Source organism: Triticum aestivum, chromosome 2D, assembly GCF_018294505.1.
Source record: "Triticum aestivum cultivar Chinese Spring chromosome 2D, IWGSC CS RefSeq v2.1, whole genome shotgun sequence".
Lineage (NCBI taxonomy): Eukaryota > Viridiplantae > Streptophyta > Magnoliopsida > Poales > Poaceae > Triticum > Triticum aestivum.
In genome coordinates this window covers 189752743-189778937 of record NC_057799.1, presented here as the reverse complement: position 1 = coordinate 189778937, position 26195 = coordinate 189752743, and the positions used below count along the sequence as shown (strand labels likewise).

Here is a 26195-nt window from a genome sequence, read left to right as displayed (position 1 = left end):
AGAAACGTAGAGGAACGCTGTCTTCAAAAGTTTTCGAGGGGCACCAAATCGTCTTGTGCCTAGTCATGATATGTCTGAAATGCTCAGTGCACACGATTAGTCCACAAAAGCATTGTCATCAATCACCAAAACAACTAAGGGATAAATATGCCCTTACACCTAGCTAGGGGCGTTAAACGATAGCGCTTGTTGGGAGGCAACCCAATTTTATTTTTGTTCTTTGCTTTTTGCTCATGTTTAGTAATAAATAATTCATCTAAATTCTGTTTAGATATGGTTTTATGTTTTAATTAGTGCTTTTGCCAAGTAGAACCAATAGGATCTTCTTGGGTGGCAGTTGTTTGATCTTGCTAAAAAAGACAAAAACTTTGTGCTCACGAAAATAATTATTAAAATTCACTAGAACGTGATAAAATGCTAATTCTTTTTGCAGAAGATAAACATACAAATTATCCAGGTTGACCTTGTTTTTCAGAATTTTTGGAGTTCCATAAGTATTCGAACAAATTGGATTGCTACAGACTGTTCTGTTTTGACAGATTCTGTTTTTGTGTGTGTTGTTTGCTTATTTTGATGAATCTATGAGTAGTATCAGGGGGTATGAACCATAAAGAAGTTGGAATACAGTAGGTTTAACACCAATATAAATAAAGAATGAGTTTATTACAGTACCTTATAGTGGTGGTTTATTTTCTTATACTAACGAAGCTCATGAGATTTTCTGTTGAAGTTTTGTGTTGTGAAGTTTTCAAGTTTTTGGGTAAAGATTTGATGGATTTTGGAATAAGGAGTGGCAAGAGCCTAAGCTTGGGTATGCCCAAGGCACCCCAAAGTAAAATTCAAGGACAACCAAAAGCCTAAGCTTGGGGATGCCCCGGAAGGCATCCCCTCTTTCGTCTCGTCTATCGGTAACTTTACTTGAGGCTATACTTTTATTCACCACATGATATGTGTTTTGCTTGGAGCGTCTTGTATGATTTGAGTCTTTGCTTTTTAGTTTACCACAATCATCCTTGCTGTACACACCTTTTGGAGAGACACACATGAATCGGAATTTATTAGAATACTCTATGTGCTTCACTTATATCTTTTGAGCTAGATAATTTTGTTCTAGTGCTTCACTTATATCTTTTTAGAGCACGGTGGTGGTTTTATTTTATAGAAATTATTGATCTCTCATGCTTCACTTATATTATTTTGAGAGTCTTTTAGAACAGCATGGTAATTTTCTTTGGCTATAAAACTAGTCCTAATATGATGGGCATCCAAGATGGGTATAATAAAAACTTTCATATAAAGTGCGTTGAATACTATGAGAAGTCTGATGCTTGATGATTGTTTTGAGACATGAGGATGGTGATATTAGAGTCATGCTAGTAGATAATTGTGAATTTGAGAAAAACTTGTGTTGAGGTTTGCAAGTCTCGTAGCATGCACGTATGGTAACCGTTGTGTAAAAAATTTGAAGCATGAGGTGTTTCTTTGATTGTCTTCCTTATGAGTGGCAGTCGGAGATGAGAGATGTTCTTTTCCTACCAATCTATCCCCCTAGGAGCATGCACGTAGTGCTTGGTTTTGATGACTTGTAAATTTTTGCAATAAGTATGTGAGTTCTTTATGACTAATGTTGAGTCCATGGATTATACGCACTCTCACCCTTCCACCGTTGCTAGCCTCTCTAGTACCGCGCAACTTTCACCGGTACCATAAACCCACCATTTACCTTCCTCAAAACAGCCACCATACCTACCTATTATGGCATTTCCGTAGCCATTTTGAGATATATTGCCATGCAACTTTCCACCATTCCGTCTATTATGACACGCTCCATCATTGTTATATTGCCTTGCATGATCATGTAGTTGACATCGTATTTGTGGCAAAGCCATCATTCATAATTTTTTCATACATGTCACTCTTGATTCATTGCACATCCCAGTACACTGCCGGAGGCACTCATATAGAGTCATATTTTGCTCTAAGTGTTGTGTTGTAATCCTTGAGTTGTAAATAAATAGAAGTGTGATGATCATCATTATTAGAGCATTGTCCCGTGTGAGAAAAAAAGGGAGGCCAAAGAAGCCAATGAAAAAAAGAGGCCAAAGAAGCCAAACAAAAAAAAGAGAAAAAAGAGAGAAGGGACAATGCTACTATCCTTTTACCACACTTGTGCTTCAAAGTAGCATCATGATCTTCATGATAGAGAGTCCCTTATTTTGTCAATTTCATATACTAGTGGGAATTTTTGTTATAGAACTTGGCTTGTATATTCCAATAATGGGCTTCCTCAAAATGCCCTAGGTCTTCGCGAGCAAGCAAGTTGGATGCACACCCACTTAGTTTCTTTTGTTGAGCTTTCATACATTTATAGCTCTAGTGCATCCGTTGCATGGCAATCCCTACTTAATCACATTGATATCTATTGATGGGCATCTCCATAGCCCATTAATACACCTAGTTGATGTGAGACCATCTTCCTCCTTTTTGTCTTCTCCACAACCACCATTCTATTCCACCTATAGTGCTATGTCAATGGCTCATGCTCATGTATTGCGTGAAAGTTGAAAAAGTTTTGAGAATACTAAAGTATGAAACAATTGCTTGGCTTGTCATCGGGGTTGTGCATGATCTGAATATTTTGTGTGACGAAGATGGAGCATAGCCAAACTATATGATTTTGTAGGGATGAACTTTCTTTGGCCATGTTATTTTGAGAAGACATGATTACTTTGTTAGTATGCTTGAAGTATTATTATTTTTATGTCAATATTAAACCTTTCTCTTGAATCTTTCGGATCTGAACATTCATGCCATAATAAAGAAAATTACATTGATAATTATGTTAGGTAGCATTACACATCAAAAATTCTGTTTTTAACATTTACCTACTCGAGGACGAGCAGGAATTAAGCTTGGGGATGCTTGATACGTCTCCAACGTATCTATAATTTTTTATTGTTCCATGCTTTTATATTATCTGTTTTGGATGTTTAATGGGCTTTAATATGCTCTTTTATATTATTTTTGGGACTAACCTATTAACCGGAGGCCCAGTGCCAGTTTCTGTTTTTTTGCCTATTTTAGAGTTCCGCGGAAAAGGAATACCAAACGGAGTCCAAACGGAATGAAACCTTCGCGATGATCTTTCTTGGACCGAAAGCAATCCAGAAGACTTGGAGTCGAAGTCTGGAACTCCACGAGGCGGCCACGAGGCAGGAGGGCGCGCCCAGGGGGGTAGGCGTGCCCCCACCCTCGTGGGCCCCTCGTTGCTCCACCGACATACTTCGTTCGCCTATTTATACTCTTATACCCTAGATCGATCGTAGAGAGCCACGGAACCACTTTTGGGGCCTTTTCCGGCGATCTGCCGGAGGGGGAATCGATCATGGAGGGCTTCTACATCAACCCCATTGCCTCTCCGATGAAGCGTGAGTAGTTTACCACAAACCTTCGGGTCCATAGTTATTAGCTAGATGGCTTCTTCTCTCTCTTTGATTCTCAATACAAAGTTCTCCTCGATGTTCTTGGAGATCTATTCGATGTAATACTCTTTTGCGGTGTGTTTGCCGAGATCCGATGAATTGTGGATTTATGAACAAGATTATCTATGAATATTATTTGGTTCTCCTCTGAATTCTTATATGCATGATTTGATATCTTTGCAAGTCTCTTTGAATTATCGGTTTAGTTTGGCCTACTAGATTGATTTTTCTTGAAATGAGAGAAGTGCTTAGCGTTGGGTTCAATCTTGCGGTGTCCTTTCCCAGTGACAGTAGGGGCAGCAAGGCACGTATTGTATTGTTGCCATCGAGGATAAAAATATGGGGTTTATATCATATTGCTTGAGTTTATCCCTCTACATCTTGTCATTTTGCTTAATGCGTTACTCTGTTCTTATGAACTTAATACTCTAGATGCATGCTGGATAGCGGTCGATGTGTGGAGTAATAGTAGTAGATGCAGAATCGTTTCGGTCTACTTGACACAGACGTGATGCCTATATTCATGATCATTGCCATAGATATCTTGATAACTATGCGCTTTTCTATCAATTGCTCGGCAGTAATTTGTTCACCCACCATAATACATGCTATCTTGAGAGAAGCCACTAGTGAAACCTATGGCCCCCGTGTCTCTTTCTTATTATATTGCATCTCTTTTATTTACATCGCATCTCGTTTACTATTTTGTAATCTTTACTTTCCAATCTATACAACAAAAATACCAAAAATATTTACTTTACTATCTTTATTAGATCTCACTTTTGCGAGTGGCCGTGAAAGGATTGACAACCCCTTTATTGCGTTGGTTGCAAGGTTCTTGATTGTTTGTGCAGGTACTAGGTGGCTTGTGCGTTGTCTCCTACTGGATTGATACCTTGGTTCTCAAAACTGAGGGAAATACTTACGCTACTTTACTGCATCACCCTTTTCTCTTCAAGGAAAACCAACGCATGCTCAAGAGGCAGCAAACACTAAGTTTGAAAAGCCAAAATTTAGATGTGTGCATAGACATATGAGGATTTAATTGTTCAGCCGAACATATGTTATGAAGTTGCAAAATCTTAAAGTATTATACCCTTGAACATTACATTTTATAAGAAAACATAGGTTTTCCTATCACATTACATATCATCACGTGAACTAAAAATCATGGACTTGATGTTGGTACTAAGTTTTGGCACTAATTTTCGTAGAGCGGACTTAATGTTCAATGCAAGGTTTGACAACTACACACATTCCGCAGAGCACTGGGAGACACAACATGATGCGGAGCATCCTACAGACATCACCATGTCAAGAGTTTGTTTGGCAAGTGCCACGTGCCACATCGACTTCACATACATAAAGATGAATCATCTCCTTTAGACGTGTTCAATTGACCCCTTCGAGGATGGTATACTACTTGACACCCCTCCCGTGTGCATGCATAGGTATCATCGGAACTTCACGGATGAGAAGGAGGAGTGCAAGCGCAACGGAATGACTACACCATCCAAAAGGGGAGCTTGGGAGCGGAGAAGGAACCGTCAAGAAGAAGGCCAAGTTCCACCAGCACCGACGGGTGTCCACGAGAAGGCGACAACGCTACAAGTTCTTTACACCGGTTTGGCATACATAGTGGACGGTCTTAGTGCTATTAGTTCTATATTACTAAATTTGTGCATGTACACACCTGTTAGTATCAATTTGTTGTCATCCAAACACTATCGCTATGCTGTTGCAGTTATATTTAGCTTCCTCGTAAAATGTTCAATTTGTTATTTATAGTACATGGGTAAGAACTTGTAGCATTATTGTAGTTAATTATTTCTGATATTTCAGAATTTGGTTGTTGTCTCAGTAGTCAAGATGGGAATGGGCCGGGTTGGCCCGCTGGGTCACTGACCCGACCCAAAAAGTCGAGGCCAATGGGTCAAGTGGGTTGACCTTACATGATAAATGGGTCAATGGAGCCGGCACCGTGTGACCCGATGGGTCAGACGGGTCGACCCAGTCAAATAACCTAGGCCCTAGTCGTTGCCCCTGAGCACATGTTTTGGTTCTCGGTTGTGTTGTATGCAGTAGCTTCAGTGTAGATTCCGGTGCGTATATCTGTAGGAGTTTTTGTCAATCTTGTAGACTGCAGCGAACATTGTGTTTGGGCAGCAGTGCATCTCCAATTTGATGCTCAGTACCTACAGTGCGCGTGCATGACGACACTGCCGCTGCAGGCCGACGTTAGGCAGTAATAGTAACAGCGACGCCGCAACTGCTACAGTAGGCAGCAGCAACAACCATCGACCCGTGCTAAGGAGTAAATAGCGACCATCACGGCGGACAGCAACAAACAACAAGGGGCACAGTCGCAGAGTGATTCCTCACTTGATTAATATCATGCTAACAGAATAATAATTATGCTGTATCAAAGGCATAGATCATTTTCAGTGTTGATTCTGCTGGATTTTGGGTTGGCCTCATCTACCCAACGGGTCATCAAGGCCACAAATATCTGATGAAATGGGCCGACCCATGGCCTCGCATATTGACCTTGGGGCCACAGGGCCAGGGCCGGGTCGGCCCATTCCCATCTTGACTCAGTAGCAATTAATTCATTTGCACATTGATCTTTTTGAGAAGATATGTCATAATTAACCCGCTTCTTCGGTTTTTTAAAATAAGTATTGGTGATTTTCTATGTTGCTATAAACCCATTCCCCCTACAATTGTTATCGATCTAGTTTTAAATATTATAGGATGAACGGAAGTGTTCTTACCTGGAGTGGGTTGATCAAGAGTGGTCACAGTCTTTGAAGATGTGCCTAGCAAAGCTCTAGAGCATGTATGAGGAAGAGAACAGAGGTAGACTTAGAGAAAGTGTTGTCAGCGCTGAAGAATATTTGAAGATGCGGGATAAAAAGAGGAAGGTGGAGAATGAGCTCAGATTTTTTTAAATCAGACTTTGCTAAGATGGTGTTGGCGAAGGAGGAGGCACTTTCCCAGTTGGCCAGTGCAAAACATGTTCTTACTGCAGAGGTGGATAATACGATCCTGGATGATCTCGATTAGGGAAATGAATATATTGTTCTAATATTGTTCTTATGAAACTGAACTAGCTATATGTTGTACTGTGTTGTTTTCAGGTAGCTATCGTACTGTGATGTTAAAATATATTTATGTGTCTGATATGAAATTAGCAAACAGCTGTTCGATATGAAATGTGAATTTGCGTAATACTGGAATTATTAATTGCAAACTAATAAACCTGCTAAATGAGTCATGGAACTTTGCAAACGGTTCTAGCAGTAAAAGCGCTTGTGATGGATAGCCCAATGCCATATAGTTTTCTTCATCAAATCGTGTGTGATGTAGTTGAATAAAAGCAAACGGTTAACCGAGGCAGAGTGTGTGTGATAGTTATACCTATCACACACGAGCCTATACATAAAACGGTGTGTGATGTATATACGAACGGAAACGTTTTTTTGGATTGACTGTGTGGGATGTACATACGAACGAAAACGTTTTCCCTGAATTGACTGTGTGGGATGTACATAAGAACGAAAACGTGTTCTTTGGATTGACTGTATGAAATGCACATAACAAAAACGTTTGTTTGGAACTGACTGTGTGGGATGTACTTATGACCGGAATCGATTGGGCTTGTATAATCGTATTTGATCGCTTGTCCGTCGCACACGACCTCATTTTGTCGAGCGTGTGTGCGAGGAGGGCCTATCCCCGATGGTTTCTGGATCGTGTGGGAAGGACCCCCTATCGCCGTCACTCACTAGGCGACGATTCAGAACGCCGTCACGGAAAGGGGTTAAAAACCGTTTGTAAAGCACCTCGATCCAGTGTACTAAGTAGTAAGTATTGTGAGATACATCATTAGTTTAACGTGAGGTTCAAAAAATGAATGCTTTTGTTTTTTATTGTTGTATCTATCTGCATATGGCTGTTAACAAAATAACTAGCATTGTAACAAATTGACAAATCTTTCAAACGTGTCCTAACAGTTTTGAACCTTATAGCTTATACTCACACATGAGCTTTGCTTGATTTTTCTAGATTAAAAAAGCATTCAGTTGTTTGAGATTTTCGGACCTTTGCTCTATCTGCCAGCAAAATCACACCTACCCTTGTTTTTTTTCTTTTGAAAACACACACCTGCCCATGTTAACTAAACAATATGCTTGTCAATTAGTAGAAGTACTGCTTGATTTCCATTTGTGGGTTTTCATTTTACTTAAGTTTACTTCTTTTTTTATATTCCCTGCAAGAAAAAACTACTATTCATACATATGTGTTTCTGCATTGTTTGTTTGATTAGTTTATTTCCTTTTTTGAAAAAATATATATTTTCGGTTACCTTTTGTCCACATTTTTTTTGTAGGCCACTGGTAGCATTACTATCAAGAACACTGGCATGACATTGATTCTTGGTATTTGTAATGCACGCAGCACGCCATGGTTCTCTTCCACCACACTGCGCCCGCCACACGACGCCTCCAACCCTCCAAAGCGTGCCACCTCAATGGTCGTCGTCGCCTCCTGCTCCAGCTCTCCCAGCCTCTGCCATAGGTCGCCGCCTCTGTCCCTCCGAAGAACACAAGTGCTACACCTTGATCATTATGGGCATATGATACGATTCTAGCTATTTTCCTTTGCGCGGGTGATTTTAATCATGACGTAGGAGGGTTCATACGAGTGGAGCTGAAACCAACAAGCAGCTTATTGATCCAATTGTTAGGGATGATGGGACTCAACAATTTGATAGAATTGAAGGAAACATCAAGTGAATTTAGAATGGGGTGACAACATAGTGAAGTAACACAATGATCAAAGAGCTGAAGCTGAGGGGCTCGTGATAGATCATTTGTTGGTCCGTGGCAACGCACGGGCGTTCTACTAGTCAGCTATGTCTTTTTCTTGACAAAAAGCAAATAAGCTAATCAAAGAGACTAATCAAATGGTTTTACTTGCACGGACCATGCAACACACGCAATCATGGATGGCCGCAGCAGCACCACGCACGCCGGACTCCATTTCTCCGGTTGCATGAGTGCAGCCGGATCATGATGCCAACATATGCTGTTTAGTACTAATATATATGGCTGTACATGCATGATCGATGGATCCTTTCCCGTTTCAAATTATAGAATAGTTAATCTGAACGTTTTTCAGGCTGGGATATCATAGTTCCATCATTTCGGCGCTTTTGAGTTATAGATGCTTTATTCAGTGCAATTCTTTTAGGGTTGTCGCACTTTGAAGGCCCTAAGTTTTTTTGTTGTTGCGAAACTGTACACCCTAAACTTTTTTTTGAGGGACAAACACCCTAAACTAAACGGACATCAGATTGAAGTTAAAAAAACGGACATCAGATTGGTTAAAAAAAATAACATAAGTATTCTTAACTTTTAAGATAAAAATATCATTGCTCAAAAAAGTTTTAGAAGTAGAGACCATATCATTTCATTTTGAAGCTAATCTTAATATTTAAGTTCGGTAGACGAGATTTTTAAAATATAAAATGCCACAAAACTGGCTGAACAACGTAACATATTACTTTGTTATTATTATATATCTTGTGTTCTTTGTATTGCCGTGATGTTTGATGAATAGATTAAACGTTCTTCCTGCAAAAAAGACCTAAAGATACCAACCTAGCTAGCTCCCAAAAGCAAAGTTAGGATATCTAGTCATTGATCCTCTAGTTGTATTTATTGTTAGACAGGGCATAAAAGACTAAGATTTCAGACATTTTCTGCTTAGATTTTAAACACTAGTAGGATTCGTGGCGACCTCGGAGCTAATCGACGACAAGGTCTCTTCTCCCTAGGTTCTAGAGAACGTCCTCTGAGATAGAACCAATTAATCTCTTTGCAATAACCATATTCTGGTCTTAGTTTGTTTACAGACATATTCTGGTCCTAGTTGCTTGTAGTATAATCACTGCACAGTTAGTTTAGCCTTGGTGTGACACCACTTCACAAAGCCAAAGTGCACTTTCCTCTTACTCCATCTCTCTCTCTCTCAGCATTATCTGCAAAAGAAAAGTTGATTCGTGTTTTTGGTGGCAGCTTAGCGCATGCCGCTGCAAAAAATAATTTACAAAGGAGATCGTAGAAGGTTTTCAGAGCACGGAGCACCCATCGTTCGTTCTCGTACATCGAATCCGCATCAGGGGGGACGTCAGTGGCCTGCTCATCCACTAGAATAAGCCCACTAGGTTCCAAGAGGACGACGACGGGCCCCAGGGGAGTTCATGGGGTGCGGCCCATTCACAGCTGTTGCTTCCTTCCTTAAAGTTTAAGAACGAACGCGGGTAGTCGGGGCAAATTTGCATCGTGCCCAGCGTCCTTCTAGAAGCCAGCCTACGTTCTTGCTTTGTTCAGACCTGGGGCTCACTTTTGTTGGCAATCTTTCCTACTTACAACTTTCTGTTTCTTTTCCAGATAACTAGTTAATTTTTTGGGTGCGTTTGAACTACATGTCACATCTCCGTAGCCATTTTTCTTTGCGGTAACTCCGTAGCCATTTTGGAGGGCACAGTGCATAAAACCCAGTACAAACCGAACACGATTTCATCAGAATTTTTTACTAATTTATTTGCGTTGAAGTTTGTAAAGTAATAAAAAAATATTAAGAAAAGAGAGTGAAAAGTAGGCAATAGGCCAATGGCATTTCTTGTACCGGAGGGAAAAGAGGCATCACATTCTCCCAGCGAAATGGAAACCACCGAGGCAAAAGCGAGCGCATCCCTCGTCACCCTCCTCCGTCGTCTTCCTCGCGGTGGTCCCCGCGCCAACGCACGGGACCCACGTCACCATCTTATCTCTCGCAGCCAGCCCCGTCTCATCGGACGGACGGGCGGGCCAAGCGAGCATCCATCCCCGAACCGCCGAAGCCCCCGGGCCACACGGTGGGCAGCCCTCGGATCGCGATCGCACGGCCGCGGGCCGTTCAAACCTCCATGCGCGTAAGGTCAAACGCGCGACCGCGTGTCCGTGCTGCCGGCGTCACGCGTGTCGTGGCAGCTCCCCGCGCGCCGCACGTGACCGCGCGTCGGGCCGGCCGGCCGCCCGATCCTCATCCGACGGAGCGTATGCGTCCGTCCTTAACGGCGTGATGGGCGCGGGAGCCACGGCGTCACGACGCGGGAGCGCTGACCGGGAAGACGTGGCCGTGACGGCGTCAGGCACGGTCGCCGTCTGCTCGGAGCCGCGGGTAGGGTATATAAAGCCGTGGCACTTTGGGATTTATTTATTTCTCTCTCTCTCTTGTGTGAGGAAGCAGATATTAATTATCGCGCACACGAAAAGAGGGAGGGGGGCGCAAAGAGAGAAGGGACTAGGACACGAGAACCAGAAGAGAGAGAGAGAGAGAGAAGAAAGGCGAGAGAGATTGCTGGAGCTGGATCGGGGCGCCGGGCCGGCTGTGCAGATCGGAGGAGGTGAGAGCTCCCCTCCTCGTACTTCGTCGGGTTCCGTGCCTGCTGTGCTACTGATTTTTGCAGGAAGTCGCTGAATTGCTGTGCTTTTTTTGGGTGTTTTTTTCCTTGCTGTTTTGGGGTTGATTCCATAGTTTGGGAGGGTGAAGGTGGATCCTGGGCGGGTTCAGGCGGGTTCCTGGCTCTCGTTCGGCGATGAGATGGGCTCTTGGGCGGGTTTTGGTTGGGGCGGGTGGTGTCTCGCTGACGAATCGGTTGGGGATTCGTGTTGGTTCGAGCCAATTCGACCTGCTGAAGGTCTCACCTGAGAGCATTTCGGTTTTGGCTTCCACGGATGACCTCCATTTGGGGGACGAAGGAGTTGATCCTGCTCCGCTTCTGCTCTGGAGAGTACTGTTGCATTTTGTTGCTAATTTTATACTGGCTCCTAGGTGTGGGCGTGGCCTACTTATGGTTCGTCTGATGGGCACTCATCCGTGCCAGATGTACCTGTGTTACTTGGCTGCACTTGTGCCCTGAATTTATTAGCCTAGGGTGTGTTAATTTCGTGGCCAAATTAGTGATTCTCATGTTAGAAATGGAACCATCGCTGCCTCTGGTTCGTGGAAACATGGAGGCAGGCATACAGTAGTAGATTGATGCGGTAGCTCCAAGTAGTCTAAACTAATTTTCCCTGGGAGGAACCACAGGATCCATCTGCTTCCTTGATTGGGACATATACAACTTGGGGAAAAAATCTTATGTTTCACTTGGTGAGTCAATTGGACTTGCCTTTCCTGAAGACAATTCATGGAAAAAGAACTCCCTTACTAGGCAAAGTGCCCCAATAGATGAACGAATCGAGGTTGGTCCTCGAGAGTGCGTCACTAACTTAATACTATCATTTTAGCATGTTCAACCAACGTCCAGGATCCCAGTAGTTTCAGACCTTCGCTCACTGCACATGGTACACAAATTGGCTTCTTGTGTGAGTGATGAAAGGTGCTGCTGATTCCACACGGTCTGAGTGGTCAAACTTCTTGTTGCGAGTGGGGGAGGTTCCATCTTCGGAATTCATAGCAAGAGCTACGGACAAATAGTCAAACCAACAAGGCTGGTCAATCGTCTTCAACCAACTAAAGAATCTTAGGGTCCGCTGAACATTGGTCTTAGTCGTGCATTCACTGAAGGATCTGTGACCAAACAGTGGGACAGTTCTCTTATAAACAAACTAGAGAATGCTCGAGGTTGCATGTCTTAGTCGTGAAGGGCGGTCAATGGGCGCGCTGAGGGGAGGTGCAAGATATGTCAGTTTGTCCTGTTGTTTGTTCTCCAAGCCTCTTAGTTGTGCTGGATCTTCTGGACAGGTTGATGCTTGAGCACGTTCCTGTCCAGATTGATACTTGAGCACGTTCCTTTCTTCATTATTTGTGCCACTGTAGTCCTCTAGTTCCATTGGCAGACTCATCATGATTGATGATCCTTTCATGCTTGCCTTGCTAGAATTTGACACCTGTGGTTGTCCTTTAAGCTTGACGAGAAGGATAGATCCTTTAAGATTTGTAGGTAGATGATGGGGACATTTGACAGAGAATGGGTTGGATTTATGCGGAATTTTGGAGAGCTGCTTGTTAAATCTGTATAATATGCATAGAGGAAAGGCAAGCAGGCAAATTAAAGAAAACTTGCTCTTGTATATTTAGTGTTTGGTCCGTGAGAGTCTCAGATGTCATTGATCACTGTTAGTAGGGATTTTATTCTTGTATTAATGGGCTCTCACTTATTTTAGTATCATTTTTGCTACTTACAACTTAAAACTTTCATCTTATGTTGGACTAGAAAATTTAGTCCGTTTCAGAAAATACCACTCAAATTGCCATCTTGATGCAAAATTTACTAGAACTGTTAATTTTTCAAAGGGAAAGGTAGAGTACTATCACTGTTAATACTCTATGACCATAATGAATTGGAATGTCACGTTAAGTTTATTGTTCTAATCAACCAATATGAATGCACACATGTGAGCTGGGAGTGTTATATTAGTTTAATTGGTTCATATTATCCTACATATCACCAGATACTGTCTATGCTCTTGAATCTGTCCAGCATGGACGTTCTTGTGATATAGAATTGCATTTGCTCTGTAGTGTTGGGTTTTGCAATGTTTATGCTTTGTCGCCTGTTGCCTCTTCCTCCTTCCCTCTAAATTATATGCATAGAGTTGCACTGATAAAGCAAAATGTTCTGGTCTGATTATTTGTTCTGTCACCTACCATGGAATAAACAGTTCATTAATTTCCTCTCTTTTGCTATGTACAGGTCATGAACAACTAATCGACACTCATTTATTATGGATTTGCACCAGCTATTCAAGTACAGATTGACTGGTGCTAACGTCTTCTGCGAAATTCCCACAGAGAACAATTTAGCGAACTCTTCCTGGCAAACTAGTCCACTGAAGTTAGAGTTCAGCAACTCTCCATACACCCCTCTTTCTACCCAGCTTGAGTGTGACAATTTGTCTGCTCTTAGCAACACTCCAGACAACCAGAGCTCTACTGAAACCATTTCAGCCCAATCAATCTCCCCGCTTGAAGCAGACAGCTCATACATAAAGGCAGGTAGCATTCGTGAGAACATCCAAGTGAGACCTGATCCATTGTATGCAACATCAAGACATAATATGCAACAGACTTTGCGTGACATTGAGAACGTTCTGATGGCACCTGATGCTGATGATGCAACAACGAGCACAAAGCATGAGTTTGAGGACACCAAGCCTGCTCAGCTCATGCGGCAGCGGTCGAGGACATGGAGCCATGAGTCACGACAGCCGTTGCCTGGAGTTGTTCGGCCATACTTTGCATCTGGTGGATACCCCACGGCAAGCTATGAGTTCCGCCCAGAGAAACGACAAAGGGAGTTAAGGGATGATCGACAACAGATTGTGAAGGGTCTATTAACCAAGTGTGCTGAGGCATTAAGTGAGGACAGGACAGAGGAGTTCCTAAAGCTTGTTCAGGAGGCTCGTGGGACTGTTTCAATTAACGGGGAACCGATCCAGCGTCTAGGTGCTTACCTACTCGAGGGTTTGGTTGCTAGGCATGGGAACTCTGGTACAAACATCTACCGTGCTCTGAAATGCCGGGAGCCGGAGAGCAAGGAGCTTCTCTCCTACATGAAGATTTTATACAATATCTGTCCTTACTTCAAGTTTGGATACATGGCAGCTAATGGGGCGATTGCAGAGGCATTGAGAAGCGAGGACAACATCCACATAATTGATTTTCAGATTGCTCAAGGGACTCAATGGATCACACTGATACAAGCTCTAGCTGCAAGGCCTGGGGGTCCACCTCATGTGCGGATCACTGGAATAGATGACCCGGTGTCAGAGTATGCCCGAGGTGAAGGCCTGGAGATAGTTGGAAACATGCTGACAAGCATGTCTAATGAGTTCAATATACCTTTGGAGTTTACACCTCTATCTGTCTATGCTACCCAAGTCACAGAGGAAATGCTTAAGATCAGACCAGGTGAAGCAGTTGCTGTCAACTTCACCCTCCAGCTGCACCATACCCCAGACGAGAGCGTGGACGTCAACAACCCACGGGACGGGTTGCTCCGGATGGTGAAAGGGCTGTCCCCGAAGGTGACCACGTTGGTGGAACAGGAGTCGCACACCAACACGACGCCTTTCTTGATGAGGTTTTTGGAGACCATGGATTACTACTCCGCCATGTTCGAGTCTATCGACGCCAACTTGCCTCGAGACAGCAAAGAGAGGATAAGTGTGGAGCAACACTGCCTGGCCAAGGACATTGTGAACATAATCGCCTGCGAGGGGAAGGACAGAGTGGAGAGGCATGAGCTGCTTGGCAAGTGGAAATCAAGGCTGAGCATGGCGGGCTTCAAGCCTTACCCGCTGAGCTCGTATGTGAACTCGGTGATCAAGAAGCTCCTCGCGTGCTACTCGGACAAGTACACGCTGGAGGAGAAGGATGGGGCAATGCTCTTGGGCTGGAACACCAGGAAGTTGATATCTGCCTCTGCGTGGCACTGACAGTTGCTCAGCGGAAGAAGAAAAAGAAAACAGAGGTTATAGAGCCAAGTCCCTGGTCTCCTTTCTTTTTGATGTACCACCTGTACATGATGCTGTACACCCTCATTTGTTGCCTAAATGTAGACCAGGAATCAAGCATTGACAATTAGATTGTAGAGGTTGTATGATAATTACAGTTTTCCTGCGCTTCCCGTGTAGTATTCGTGGTGATTATGTTGGATGTAATTTTCCAGGCATGCTCTTGTTGGTTGGCAAAGTTTTCCACTCACGGAGCATGCTCTGAGGATGCAGAGTATGCCCTGGTCACGGGGCCTGTGAAGATAGGTTCTGCAAGGGTTTTCTCTTATGTCAGTACCGTTACATGAGCAAGTGGTGTAGGATCAGGGCATGCCTAGGCAAAATGCGATTGGGCTTTGGGTCGAGATTTGGACGCATGTACCCGAAGGTGTTGTACGTTCGTTCTACACTGTGTGGATGATGAGCAATTCTGTTGCCGCTGTGCTGCGGCGTGCAGGCGACACGAATCCATCGTCCCAAACGCTCGGCGACAATATTTTCTGGGCAATGATATTCCGGGCGGAAGCGGCACGGCGTCAGTAGCAACAGGATAGGCAAGCGAACAAAATGGAGTTTAGCTGATTACCTCCGAGTCCCATGGCATACAACCCTCCAATGTCCAAACTCCAAGTCTTAGCTAGCGACATTTTCAGGTCGGCGTATTGCAGCGAACTGAGCTATGGTTACGTTCTCTGTGGTGAACCGCGTATTATTCTGAACTTAGTTTAGCCTTCCGGCGGTACTCGAGTTCAGTGGAAGAAGAAGTTTCCGTTTTTTCGAGAAAGCTTCCGACCTATTCATCTTCAATTATGGCAGTACAACGAACACCAGAAATAATAAAAATTACATCCAGATCCGTAGACCACCAAGCGACGACTACAAGCACTGAAGCGAGCCGAAGGCGCGCCGCCGTCATCGCCCCTCCCTCGCCGGAGTCGGGCACAACTTGTTGTAGTAGACAGTCGGGAAGTCGTCGTGCTAAGACCTCATAGGACCAGCGCACCAGAACAGCAACCATCGCCGATGAAGAATAGAATAACGTAGATCGAAAGGATCCAATCCGAAGACACGCGAACATACACGAACAACAACCAGATCCGAGCAAATCCACCGAGGATAGATCCGCCGGAGACACACCTCCACACGCCCACCAACGATGCTAGACGCATCGTTGGAACAGGGGCTAGGCGGGGAGACCTTTATTCCATCTTCAGGGAGCCGCCGCCGTCTCGTCTTCTTGAGCAGGACACAAACCCTAACAAAACTCGAATGAAGAACTAACAACGAAACCCTCCCGCCGGCACTTGCCAAGATCCACCACGCCCCCATGGCCCTAAGGCCACTGGAGACGAGGCAGACCTGCGGCGGCGCCGGCGAGAGACACGAACCCTAGATTTATTTTAGGAAGGAGAAGTTTCCGTTGACTACGGAGACGTCTATGGGGCTTCGTCAATCTCAAGATGATATGTCGGTTCAGTCTCGTGCTCATAGGTAAAGAGTGCGTGCTTGCGTTTATAGGGATAAATATATATATATGCATATGTATGTGTTTGCATATGTACCATGTTTAAAATATTAAGATAAAATGTTGCACAATTCGCTAGTGATGAATTGATTATATGCATCACTTGATGCAGAGGCCAGAGATAATCCTTTCTTTTTAAAAAGAAGATGTTGCACAATTTGACTCGTACATAATCCATCCCTTGCGATGAAGGTGATGAACTTTGTACACCGAGTTGCCAAACTACTACTCCCTTCATAAAGAAATATAAAGAGTGTTTAGATCACTAATACTTCACAGAGGGAGTGATTTTACAAAGTTTCGAACAAGCCGGTGACCCACGGCCCAAGCCCAACAGTTTGATCAAGGCTATCGAGATTATTCTAACTACCTTTCGCCACGTGTGTCTTTTTTCCTTCAAGAAAGGTCTCCTTCCTTCTGCCGGCGCCGCCATCGATCCGTTCCACCTGCGATGGCCTTTGGGCCGTGGAGGTGCAGAGGATCTCGTACACGCGCCGGCGGGAGCGACCCCATTCTCATTTTTATTAGGTTCAACATCTTAATTAATTGGAGATGTGTGGCGATGTCCCACACAAGAGAATTCTTCTAACCAGTGTGTGGTTCGTAGGTGATATTGCTTTGTAAGGCGCCTCACACAAGAGAATTCTTCTAATCATTTTGTTAACTTTTGCGGTTTGGCCATGGAAACAGATATGTGCTGCTTTATTATTTAGACCAGTTATGTATTACGCTTTACATGAGAATCTTAGAAAAAATTGTTATGCACGCAGCAATCTAGAATTCTAGGTTTGGGATTATCTTAGGTTGCCGATGGCTATACTGGAAATGTACATATTAGAGAGCATCTCCAACGGTAACCCGCAAAAAACCTTTCGCATCCGTCCGTGAAAAGGGGGACTGGTCCGTGGACACAGAGGCGGGCGCCATCCAACGCTAGCCGCATACATTTCAAACCGCATTTTAACTAACCAGACAAAATTCATTCAAACCCGTCGATATTCATCAAATTTCAGATAGAAAATAGCACAAATCATCCACACATAGCACACACATTAAGTCTAGTACAACAAGGTCTCAAATTCGACTAGATCCCGGATGTCCAACAAGTTTTTCAGGAACGGATCATGTCGTCCCACACATACTTCCCCTTCAGCTTCATTCAGCGGTGTGTGCACGTAAATGGTCGTCCTGCTGACCAATGGTATAGCACGACAGCACGTGCGGGCTACATATAATGTGTAGACCAACATTGAGTGAATGAATCAATCAACAAGTTTAGCAAGAGGAAGTAAAACTTACCATCTTCCCGTACCGCTGGCCCATGGTACAACACGGCCCGTGTGCAATGGCCACCTTGCCTCGAGCGACTAACCAAGTTGTAGTACTTGATGACGCTGACCTGGATAGCGTGCCAACGATAAGACAACACCCTCACGTTGTATGGTCGCATGATGTACACGTCGTAGGGCGCAATGTGCTTTCCTGCGTGAAACTTTTCATGCACTTGTTCCCAGAAGGGCGGCCCTCTGGTCCTGCGTATGAAATCCACGGATACGGCCAGCCACGCAACGCACAACAACTCATCCTCCATGGTCGAGTAGCTTACCATCCTTCGTACTCTAAAAAACGCATAGCATTTGAAAATAAGCTCAATGATATTTGACCGAACACCTGTCGGACGTGGTGTCTGCCATGGAGGTCATCGACAGGGGGCGGAGTGTACCTGGGTGCAAACGGCTCCAAGGCTGAAAGCTCCATCGAAACGGCGAGCGGGCGCGTCGGTGCTAGTTGCGGACGTCCGGCAATGCCTCTGTGGCCGCAAGAGAGGAACAGTAGCGGCGGCGCAGGTGGAGGGTGCGGATGCAAAGTAAGGGGGGAAGGGGCGGAGTGGAAGGAAATGGGACCGGGAGGGGGGATTGGGTGGGCCGGAGTCCTATGTTTCAGGTGTCTGGACTCCCGCAAACCTCTCACACTTTTGTCTCCAATTTGCGGGAAAAATCGCGTCTAGACCGCCCCGAGGACCGATACAGACCAGCGTTGAATGACATCCGCGGTCCTGACGGCGCGGTCCGAATGGTTGCGGAAGGTTTACGGATCCGCCTTGTCTAAGGATCCACCTTGGAGATGCCCTAAGAACTGTGTCAGCACTTCTGTTTTACAAATTAGGATCAAGAGTGACACTGAAGAAGTGAAGATGCGAGTCTCTGTTTGCAGCACTTCTGTTTTACAAATTAGGATCAAGAGTGACACTGAAGAAGTGAAGATGCGAGTCTCTGTTTGCGCGAAGTCACTCCTTTGTACTTCTATTGTTTCCTTTTACTCAAGTGCCTTGATACAAGATACTTGAAGTATTTTTCGGTTTATCTCATTCTTTATTACTAACCCACAACAGTACTTTCGGTTAATGTGGTCTGGATTGTCATTTAGATTCAGGTGCTTGTTGGAGCTTCTCAGCTACAGGTGCCATGGAAGGAATAAGCAAGATCACGACGGGATCTCTTCTCAGCCTTTCTGAACAGGAACTAATCGATTGTGACAGATACTACAATGTTGGTTGTGGCGGGTAGGCTCATGAACTATGCTTATAAGTTTGTGATTAAAAATGGTGGGATTAACATGAAGGATGACTACCTGTTTCGTGAATCAGATGGAACATGCAACAAACACAAAGTAAGATGGAGGTGTAGTTGTGTAGAACAAAAACTACCTTGAGCATGTGTTTGGGCACATGATCTATCATATTCATGCAATTTGTCTACTTGTTTTTGCAGCTGAAAAAGCATGTGGTAACAATTCAACCTCTGGTTTTGGACGTGAACTTGCATGTACCAGTACTTCATATTGCTATACTCTGAGTCTGACGAAGTAACATCACGTAGTACATGCAAGAAAGTGGAAGGTGCGCATCCCACCTGGCACCGCCCTAACTTCCTCTTAGGCGGTGCACTAGGGGTGCGCCCCAACCACTAGTAAGTTGTCAAGTGCTAGTGGGGTGAGTGCTTCGGTCTCTAATTGCATATGGGACACTGTTTGGAATCTACATCGTCCTTCAAACGTGAAAATCTTCGTATGGAGAGTCCTTGTTGGCGCCATTCCTTGTTGAGCGATCCGACAGGCATTTGAAAGTGATGGCTTCATATCCAGTTTGCAAGCTTAATCCTGACACTATGAAACCTTTTCTATTTGATTGCTCCATGGTCATGAAACTATGGATCTTATTAGGATTTGATGATGTTATTAGGAGATCTTGTCTTGTGGACAGAGCTGGTGAAGCTATACTGAAATATTTGCTGAGCATGATGAGGTCTTTGTAATAAGATAGTCAAGTTTCAAAGAAATTGTAGCGACTGCAGCTTGGTACTTATGGTGGGAATGCAGGAAATTCCCTCATTTTGAAAAGGGGAATATATTAATATTGCGAAGATACCAATTACACCCGACCTTTCACCAACAAGAAGTCACAAAGACATCTAGGATGCATACAACCCGAAAGAAAAAAAAAGGAAAAAAATGGCCTCGCCAAAGTGATCAACTCCTCTCAACATCATCACACAACCACCACCAAAGACAGCACCCGGAAAACATAAAAGGCCTCCAAAAGCGATGCCTTCAAGAAGGAAACAGTGCACAAGCGCCGTCGTCGCCCGATCCAAGATCATATGTTTTCACCCTGGAGAAAGACCGAGCTCTCAAAACAATACCTTCAACAAGGCAGTTGTCAGGCACAACCAATGAAGGCCACACCTTAGGTTTTCACCCCGAAAGTCAAGACTCGACACCCGAGGAGCACCACCAAAAATGAAATCCTCTTGTGCTGTCGCTCCCCACTTGACACTGCTGCTACTGAAAGTTATCAAACATCTGGCTAACTCCATCGCCTACAGGGCCTCCTCCGCTTTATTGATCCTCCGATCTTAGCCATCAAGACTTTCTCCACTCTGTCTGTGCCAAATCGAGATGCCGACATGTCCCATGGTGTCAACAAACAACAGAGCTTCGCAATGCGCCCTCCTGGAGCCACGTAGGCTAATATGGACGTGCACGACCGGATACTATCCGATCCAGATATCCTTGGGAAAGATCTCCGGCGGTAGTTCCGGCACACGTCGACGGCCAGATCAAGGAGGACCTATCATGCAGATCATTGCTGTGATGCGACAAGAGTACAAGGACTGCCACCACACCGCTGCCCCATCACGTTCACGCCATCGCCGCCATGACGGAGGACAACAGCCCTCGCTGCTCACAACCCGCGACTCCAAGCGCCAGATCTTATGGAACCGGCACCAGCCGCCTCACCATCACGCCGTGCCAGCTCGCCCCGCCACCTTCGCCACGCAGCCGTCGCCGCATCCACGCACCGCCGCGCACAAGGCCCGGCTGTCCGAGACGCCGCCGCAACGGCCTGCGGGAGCACCGCGCTCCACGCCCGCTCGCCACGTCCCGCGCCGTAGCCACCAGGGGAGGAGGGATAAGGGGCCCTGCCACCGCCGACGCCAACTGGGCTTCGCCCCGCGATGCCCTCCGGCAGCGGCGAGGGGAGGGGGAGGCGAGGAGGAGGTGCGGGCGGCGGCGGCTATGGTTTCACCCAGCCGCCCGCAGGAGTGACCTGGGAGATCTCGTATCGCTAGGAGGTGCTAGTGATCTCGTCAGGACAATTCCTTCATGGTGAACAATGCAGTCTTTTGTCTAGCCTGCTCCCCGAAGACTATGGTTAGGATTGGGGGTTGGATGAAATTATGACAAGATTATGTGAAGCTAAATGTGGACGCGGCTTTTGATGCAGACTTGTTACAAAGGGCAATCAATGCAGTATTGATGGTTTCAAATGAAAAAAATTATCTTATACGATGTTTCATAGCAGAGACCTTAGCACCGAGGTTTGACATGACTTGACACACAAAATTGGTAGTAATAAAATTGAGATTGAACTCAGATAATATATATGTGATTTGAACGATGCAAGAGGGGCACTCATAATCAACAGCTAGTGCTATTTTTGATGATTGTTACTTTATGTCCCGAAAATTTACTCATGAACATTGTTATAGAGAATGTAATACTGTAGCGTATGAGTTAGCTACCTTGGCTAGATTCTCTCCTCTAAATACTTGGCCAGATTTTGCCCCGGCTGTTGTAATTCCTATGTTGGACGGTTGCTGTTCTGGCATGCTGGTTCTATGGGACCTTAGCACAATGACTTTTTGACTGTCTACTATAAGAGGTAATAGCACCCCAGGTCCCTGTACTTGCACAACATGTGATGGTTTAGTCCGGGTAGTCCTGAACTTGCAACAGATGAGCAATTTTAGTCTTGGGCCAATCACGTGCAGCCAAGTGGACGCCAAGTGGATGAGCTGGTCAGCGCGACACATTTTGCACTTAGGCCCCTACCATTTTTCCTGTATCAACCCGCAGTGCACCACCAGGTGAAATAAAAAACGCCTAAATTAATGTTGTCTCCTCCAGCCGGGGCAATCATTGTATCGCAAGCTCCTGTTCTTGTCTTTGCCTCCCCGACCGCTGGAGCTGGCCGCTGGCTGACGTCAGCCACCATGGCGACATCTGAAAGTACATGTAGTCCCCATGTGTGGTTTTGGTAATTAATGACAATCCTTATGGACTAATGTTTGCATTGAGATATACATTTGAAGGTTAGTCCCATTGGAAAATGATTGAAGAATAATGGTAGACAACTCCTTTGAAGCAACAATTACATTGAGATGATCAAAATGAAGTTCAATGGAGTATCTTAAGGGTTTCCATGCTTAGAGCTATGGTTTGAGCCATAATGGATCAAGATCTTAAAAGGATGATTTGAATGATGAATTCTAGGAGTGGCTCAAAGATATGATAATAATGGACTCATGTGTTGAGTCATGATTGATCAAGTATTCATGCAAGCTATTCAAGTGAAGAATTCAATATACCCTTCAAGACGTCAAGATTAAACATGGAGTAGAGATATAGGTTGACCAAGATGAAGCTCAAAGATCGAACTCTAAATGGTCAACACACGAGCGCGAATGATGCACCACATAGGATCTTGTGGTATGATAAGAAATTGTCAATTGCACTCTGTGTACCAACCCATACTATGTGTTGTCTATGTTTTTGAGGGTTAGGTGATTCTCATGGGCTCGCATCGAGAGAGAGATTTCAAGTGTCTATGAGAGGATGACATCAAGTGTTGGTGATCATGGTTGACAAGGGCAAGTTCAAGATAACCATCCCAAAGGATTACATGCTTGAAGCTTGTGGATGATCACATGATGGACAAGTGAAAATGAATACAAAGCAAAGCTTCCCACATTGTGTATGGGGGAGAGACTTGAAGACTTCACCAATGTCTTGCCTTCAACTTGAGCCAAGAAGAAACATCAACATCAAGATCAAGTGAAAGGCTTGAGTCAAAGGTATTAGTTCCTTTGGCGTTAGTGTTGTGGAGAGATGACCACCGAAGAAAAATATACACTCAAGAATGGATTCTCGATAGCTACGTAGTATAGCTCTTTTATGTTTCTTGAGTTATAGGGATCCCGCACTATTAAGAGGGGATCAAAGGGGTTAGTGATAGATTTGCTCAAGTCAACATCTTCTATTTTCTACTTTCTCACATCATATTCCAACATAGGCATATTTCACTCCTATCCAATACAAATACAATATGCCTATACATCTACCAAAGTAAATCCAAAGCCAACTAGGTTCCCCAAAGTATATGTATGACCCTTGCATGCTTTGCACCCTCCATTTTTGCTTATCTTGGGTGGTTCTCTATGTGAGGACCTGGAGCTTTTCCATAGCTTCAAAACGAGCCCAAGATCATCAAAATCGGAGTCCGGATGTAAAAGTTATGCATGTTTCAGTTTTGGGGTTCCTGCTGTTTTTTTAATGGCCGGACATCCGGGACTTGGCCGGATGTCCGGGCTTCCGGGTCGCCCCGGATGTCCGGGATCCACCCGGAAATCCGGCCCACAAATTCCAGAACCTGTTTTCAAATGTTGGGTGTGCCCGCTTGTGACGCCCCCGATTTGACCGTACACTAATCATGCACGCAAATGTGTACGATCACGATCAGGGACTCACGGGAAGATATCACAACACAACTCTACAACAAAAATAAGTCATACAAGCATTATAATACAAGCCAGGGGCCTCGAGGGCTCGAATACAAGTGCTCGATCATAGACGAGTCAGCGGAAGCAACAATATCTGAGTACAGACACAAGTTAAACAAGTATGCCTTAAGAAGGCTAGCACAAAAGTAGCAACGATCGAAAAGGCAAGGCCTCCTGCCTGGGACCTCCTAACTACTCCTGGTCGTCGTCAGCGGCCTGCACGTAGTAGTAGGCACCTCCAGTGCCGTGGGATTCGTCGTCGACGGTGGCGTCTGGCTCCTGGGCTCCAACATCTAGTTGCGACAACCAGATAGAAAGGAAAGGGGGAAAAAGAGGGAGAGAAGCAACCGTGAGTACTCATCCAAAGTACTCGCAAGCAAGGAGCTACACTACATATGCATGGGTATATGAGTAAAGAGGCATCTCAGTGGACTGAACTGCAGAATGCCGGAATAAGAGGGGGATAGCTAGTCCTGTCGAAGACTAAGCTTCTGGACATCTCCATCTTGCAGCATGTAGAAGAGAGTAGATTGAAGTCCTCCAAGTAGCATCGCATAGCATAATCCTACCCGGCGGTCCCCTCCTCGTCACCCTGTTAGAGAGCGATCACCGGGTTGTATCTGGCACTTGGAAGGGTGTATTTTATTCAGTATCCAGTTCTAGTTGTCATAAGCTCAAGGTACAACTCCGGGTCGTCCTTTTACCGAGGGACACGGCTATTCGAATAGATAAACTTCCCTGCAGGGGTGCACCACATAACCCAACACGCTCGATCCCAATTGGCCGGACACACTTTTCTGGGTCATGCCCGGCCTCGTAAGATCAACACGTCGCAGCCCCACCTAGGCTCAACAGAGAGGTCAGCACGCCGGTCTAAACCTATGCGCGCAGGGGTCTGGGCCCATCGCCCTATGCACACCTGCACGTTGCGAACGTGGCCGCGAGCAGACCTAGCAACCCACACGATCACGGCGGTTACGTCAAAGCGGTCCAACACGGCGCGCGCCACTCAGTCGCTGACGTCAAAAGAGCTTCGGCTGATACCACGACGTCGGGATACCCATAACTACTCCCACGTAGATGGTTAGTGCGTATAGACCAAATGGCCAGACTCAGATCAAATACCAAGATCTCGTTAAGCGTGTTAAGTATCCGCGAACGCCGACCAGGGCCAGGCCCACCTCTTACCTAGGCGGTCTCAACCTGCCCTGTCGCTCCGCCACAAAGATCCACTTGCGGGTACTCCTACGAGCCGACCCGACTTTAGTCATCACATGTGTCATGTATATAGTATATAAGTATATGCCCGTGATCACCGCCCAGGTGATCACGGCCCGATAGTATAGCACAGCAGACGGACAAGAATGTAGGGCCACTGATGGAAAACTAGCATCCTATACTAAGCATGTAGGATTGCAGGTAAAGGTATCAACAGTAGTAGCAAGGATAGGCTATGCATCAGAATAGGATATCGAAAGGCTGTAACATGCTACACTACTCTAATGCAAGTAGTAGAGAGTAGAGTAGGCGATATCTGGTGATCAAGGGGGGGGCTTGCCTGATTGCTCTGGCAAGTAGGAGGGGTCGTCGACTCCGTAGTCAAACTGGGCAGCAGCAGTGTCGGTCTCGTAGTCTACCGGAGAGAAGAGGGGGAAGAAACAGTAAATACAATGCAAACATAAGCATGACGATGCGTGACATGACAGTGAGCGGTGCTAGGGGTGTCCTAACGCGACAGTAGGTGGTACCGGTGAAGGGGGGGAACACCCGGGAGGTATTCCCGATGTTTCACGTTTTCGGACAGACGGACCGGAGGGGGAAAGTTGCTAGTTCGATAGGTTAGGGAGGTGTGGTGGATGAACGGACTGCGTATTCGGATTCGTCTCGTCGTTCTGAGCAACTTTCATATAGAAAACATTTTCATCCGAGTTACGGTTTAAAAGATATGAATTTTCAAAGTTTATTTGAATTTCTGGAATTATTTATATTAAGAAAAATGAATTATGACGTCAGCATGAGGCAATGCTGACGTCAGCAAGTCAACAGGTCGGCTGACCAGTCAAACCAGACAGGTGGGTCCAGTGGGACCCACATGTCAGCCTCTGTTAGTCTAATACTTAATTAAACTAATCTAACAGTATAATTAGAGGGATGGGCCCCACATGTCAGTGAGTGTTTAGCTAAACTAATTATTTTTATTTATAAAACATTTTCCTTTTCTTTTATTTTTTAAATTTCTGCGGCGGGGCCCGCATGTCAGTGACTGGGCCTGCCCAGTCAGCAGTTGACTGGGTCAACCCAGTCAACTGGGGCCCGTGGGGGCCACTGGCAGGGTCACTGGGGGTGGGCCAGGCCAGCCACGTCGGCGGCCGGCGCCGGCGCAACTCCGGCGACCAAAACCACGGCGGTCCCTCGCCGGAGTTGGCCGGAATTGCGCTACGGGGCTCGGGGAGGAACGGGGCTAGGCCCATTCGAAAGAGCTCGCAGCGCCGCATCCAGGGGTGGCCGGGGCTTC

The 26195-nt window shown here is 45.3% G+C and overlaps 1 protein-coding gene across 1 annotated transcript; it reads left to right on the top strand.

The window, feature by feature from the left end:
- The first annotated feature begins 10735 nt into the window (after positions 1–10735).
- On the top strand, positions 10736–15342 carry LOC123052485 (chitin-inducible gibberellin-responsive protein 1). Its single transcript, XM_044475674.1, has 2 exons — positions 10736–10938; positions 13234–15342. Exon 2 carries the CDS (start codon positions 13265–13267, stop codon positions 14975–14977), a length of 1713 nt encoding a protein of 570 aa, XP_044331609.1. The 5' UTR covers positions 10736–10938; positions 13234–13264; the 3' UTR covers positions 14978–15342.
- Positions 15343–26195: the final 10853 nt, after the last annotated feature.

Excerpts from the sequence above, each read along its gene's own strand:
- LOC123052485 (XM_044475674.1), top strand. The coding sequence starts at position 13,265 with ATGGATTTGCACCAGCTATTCAAGTACAGATTGACTGGTGCTAACGTC.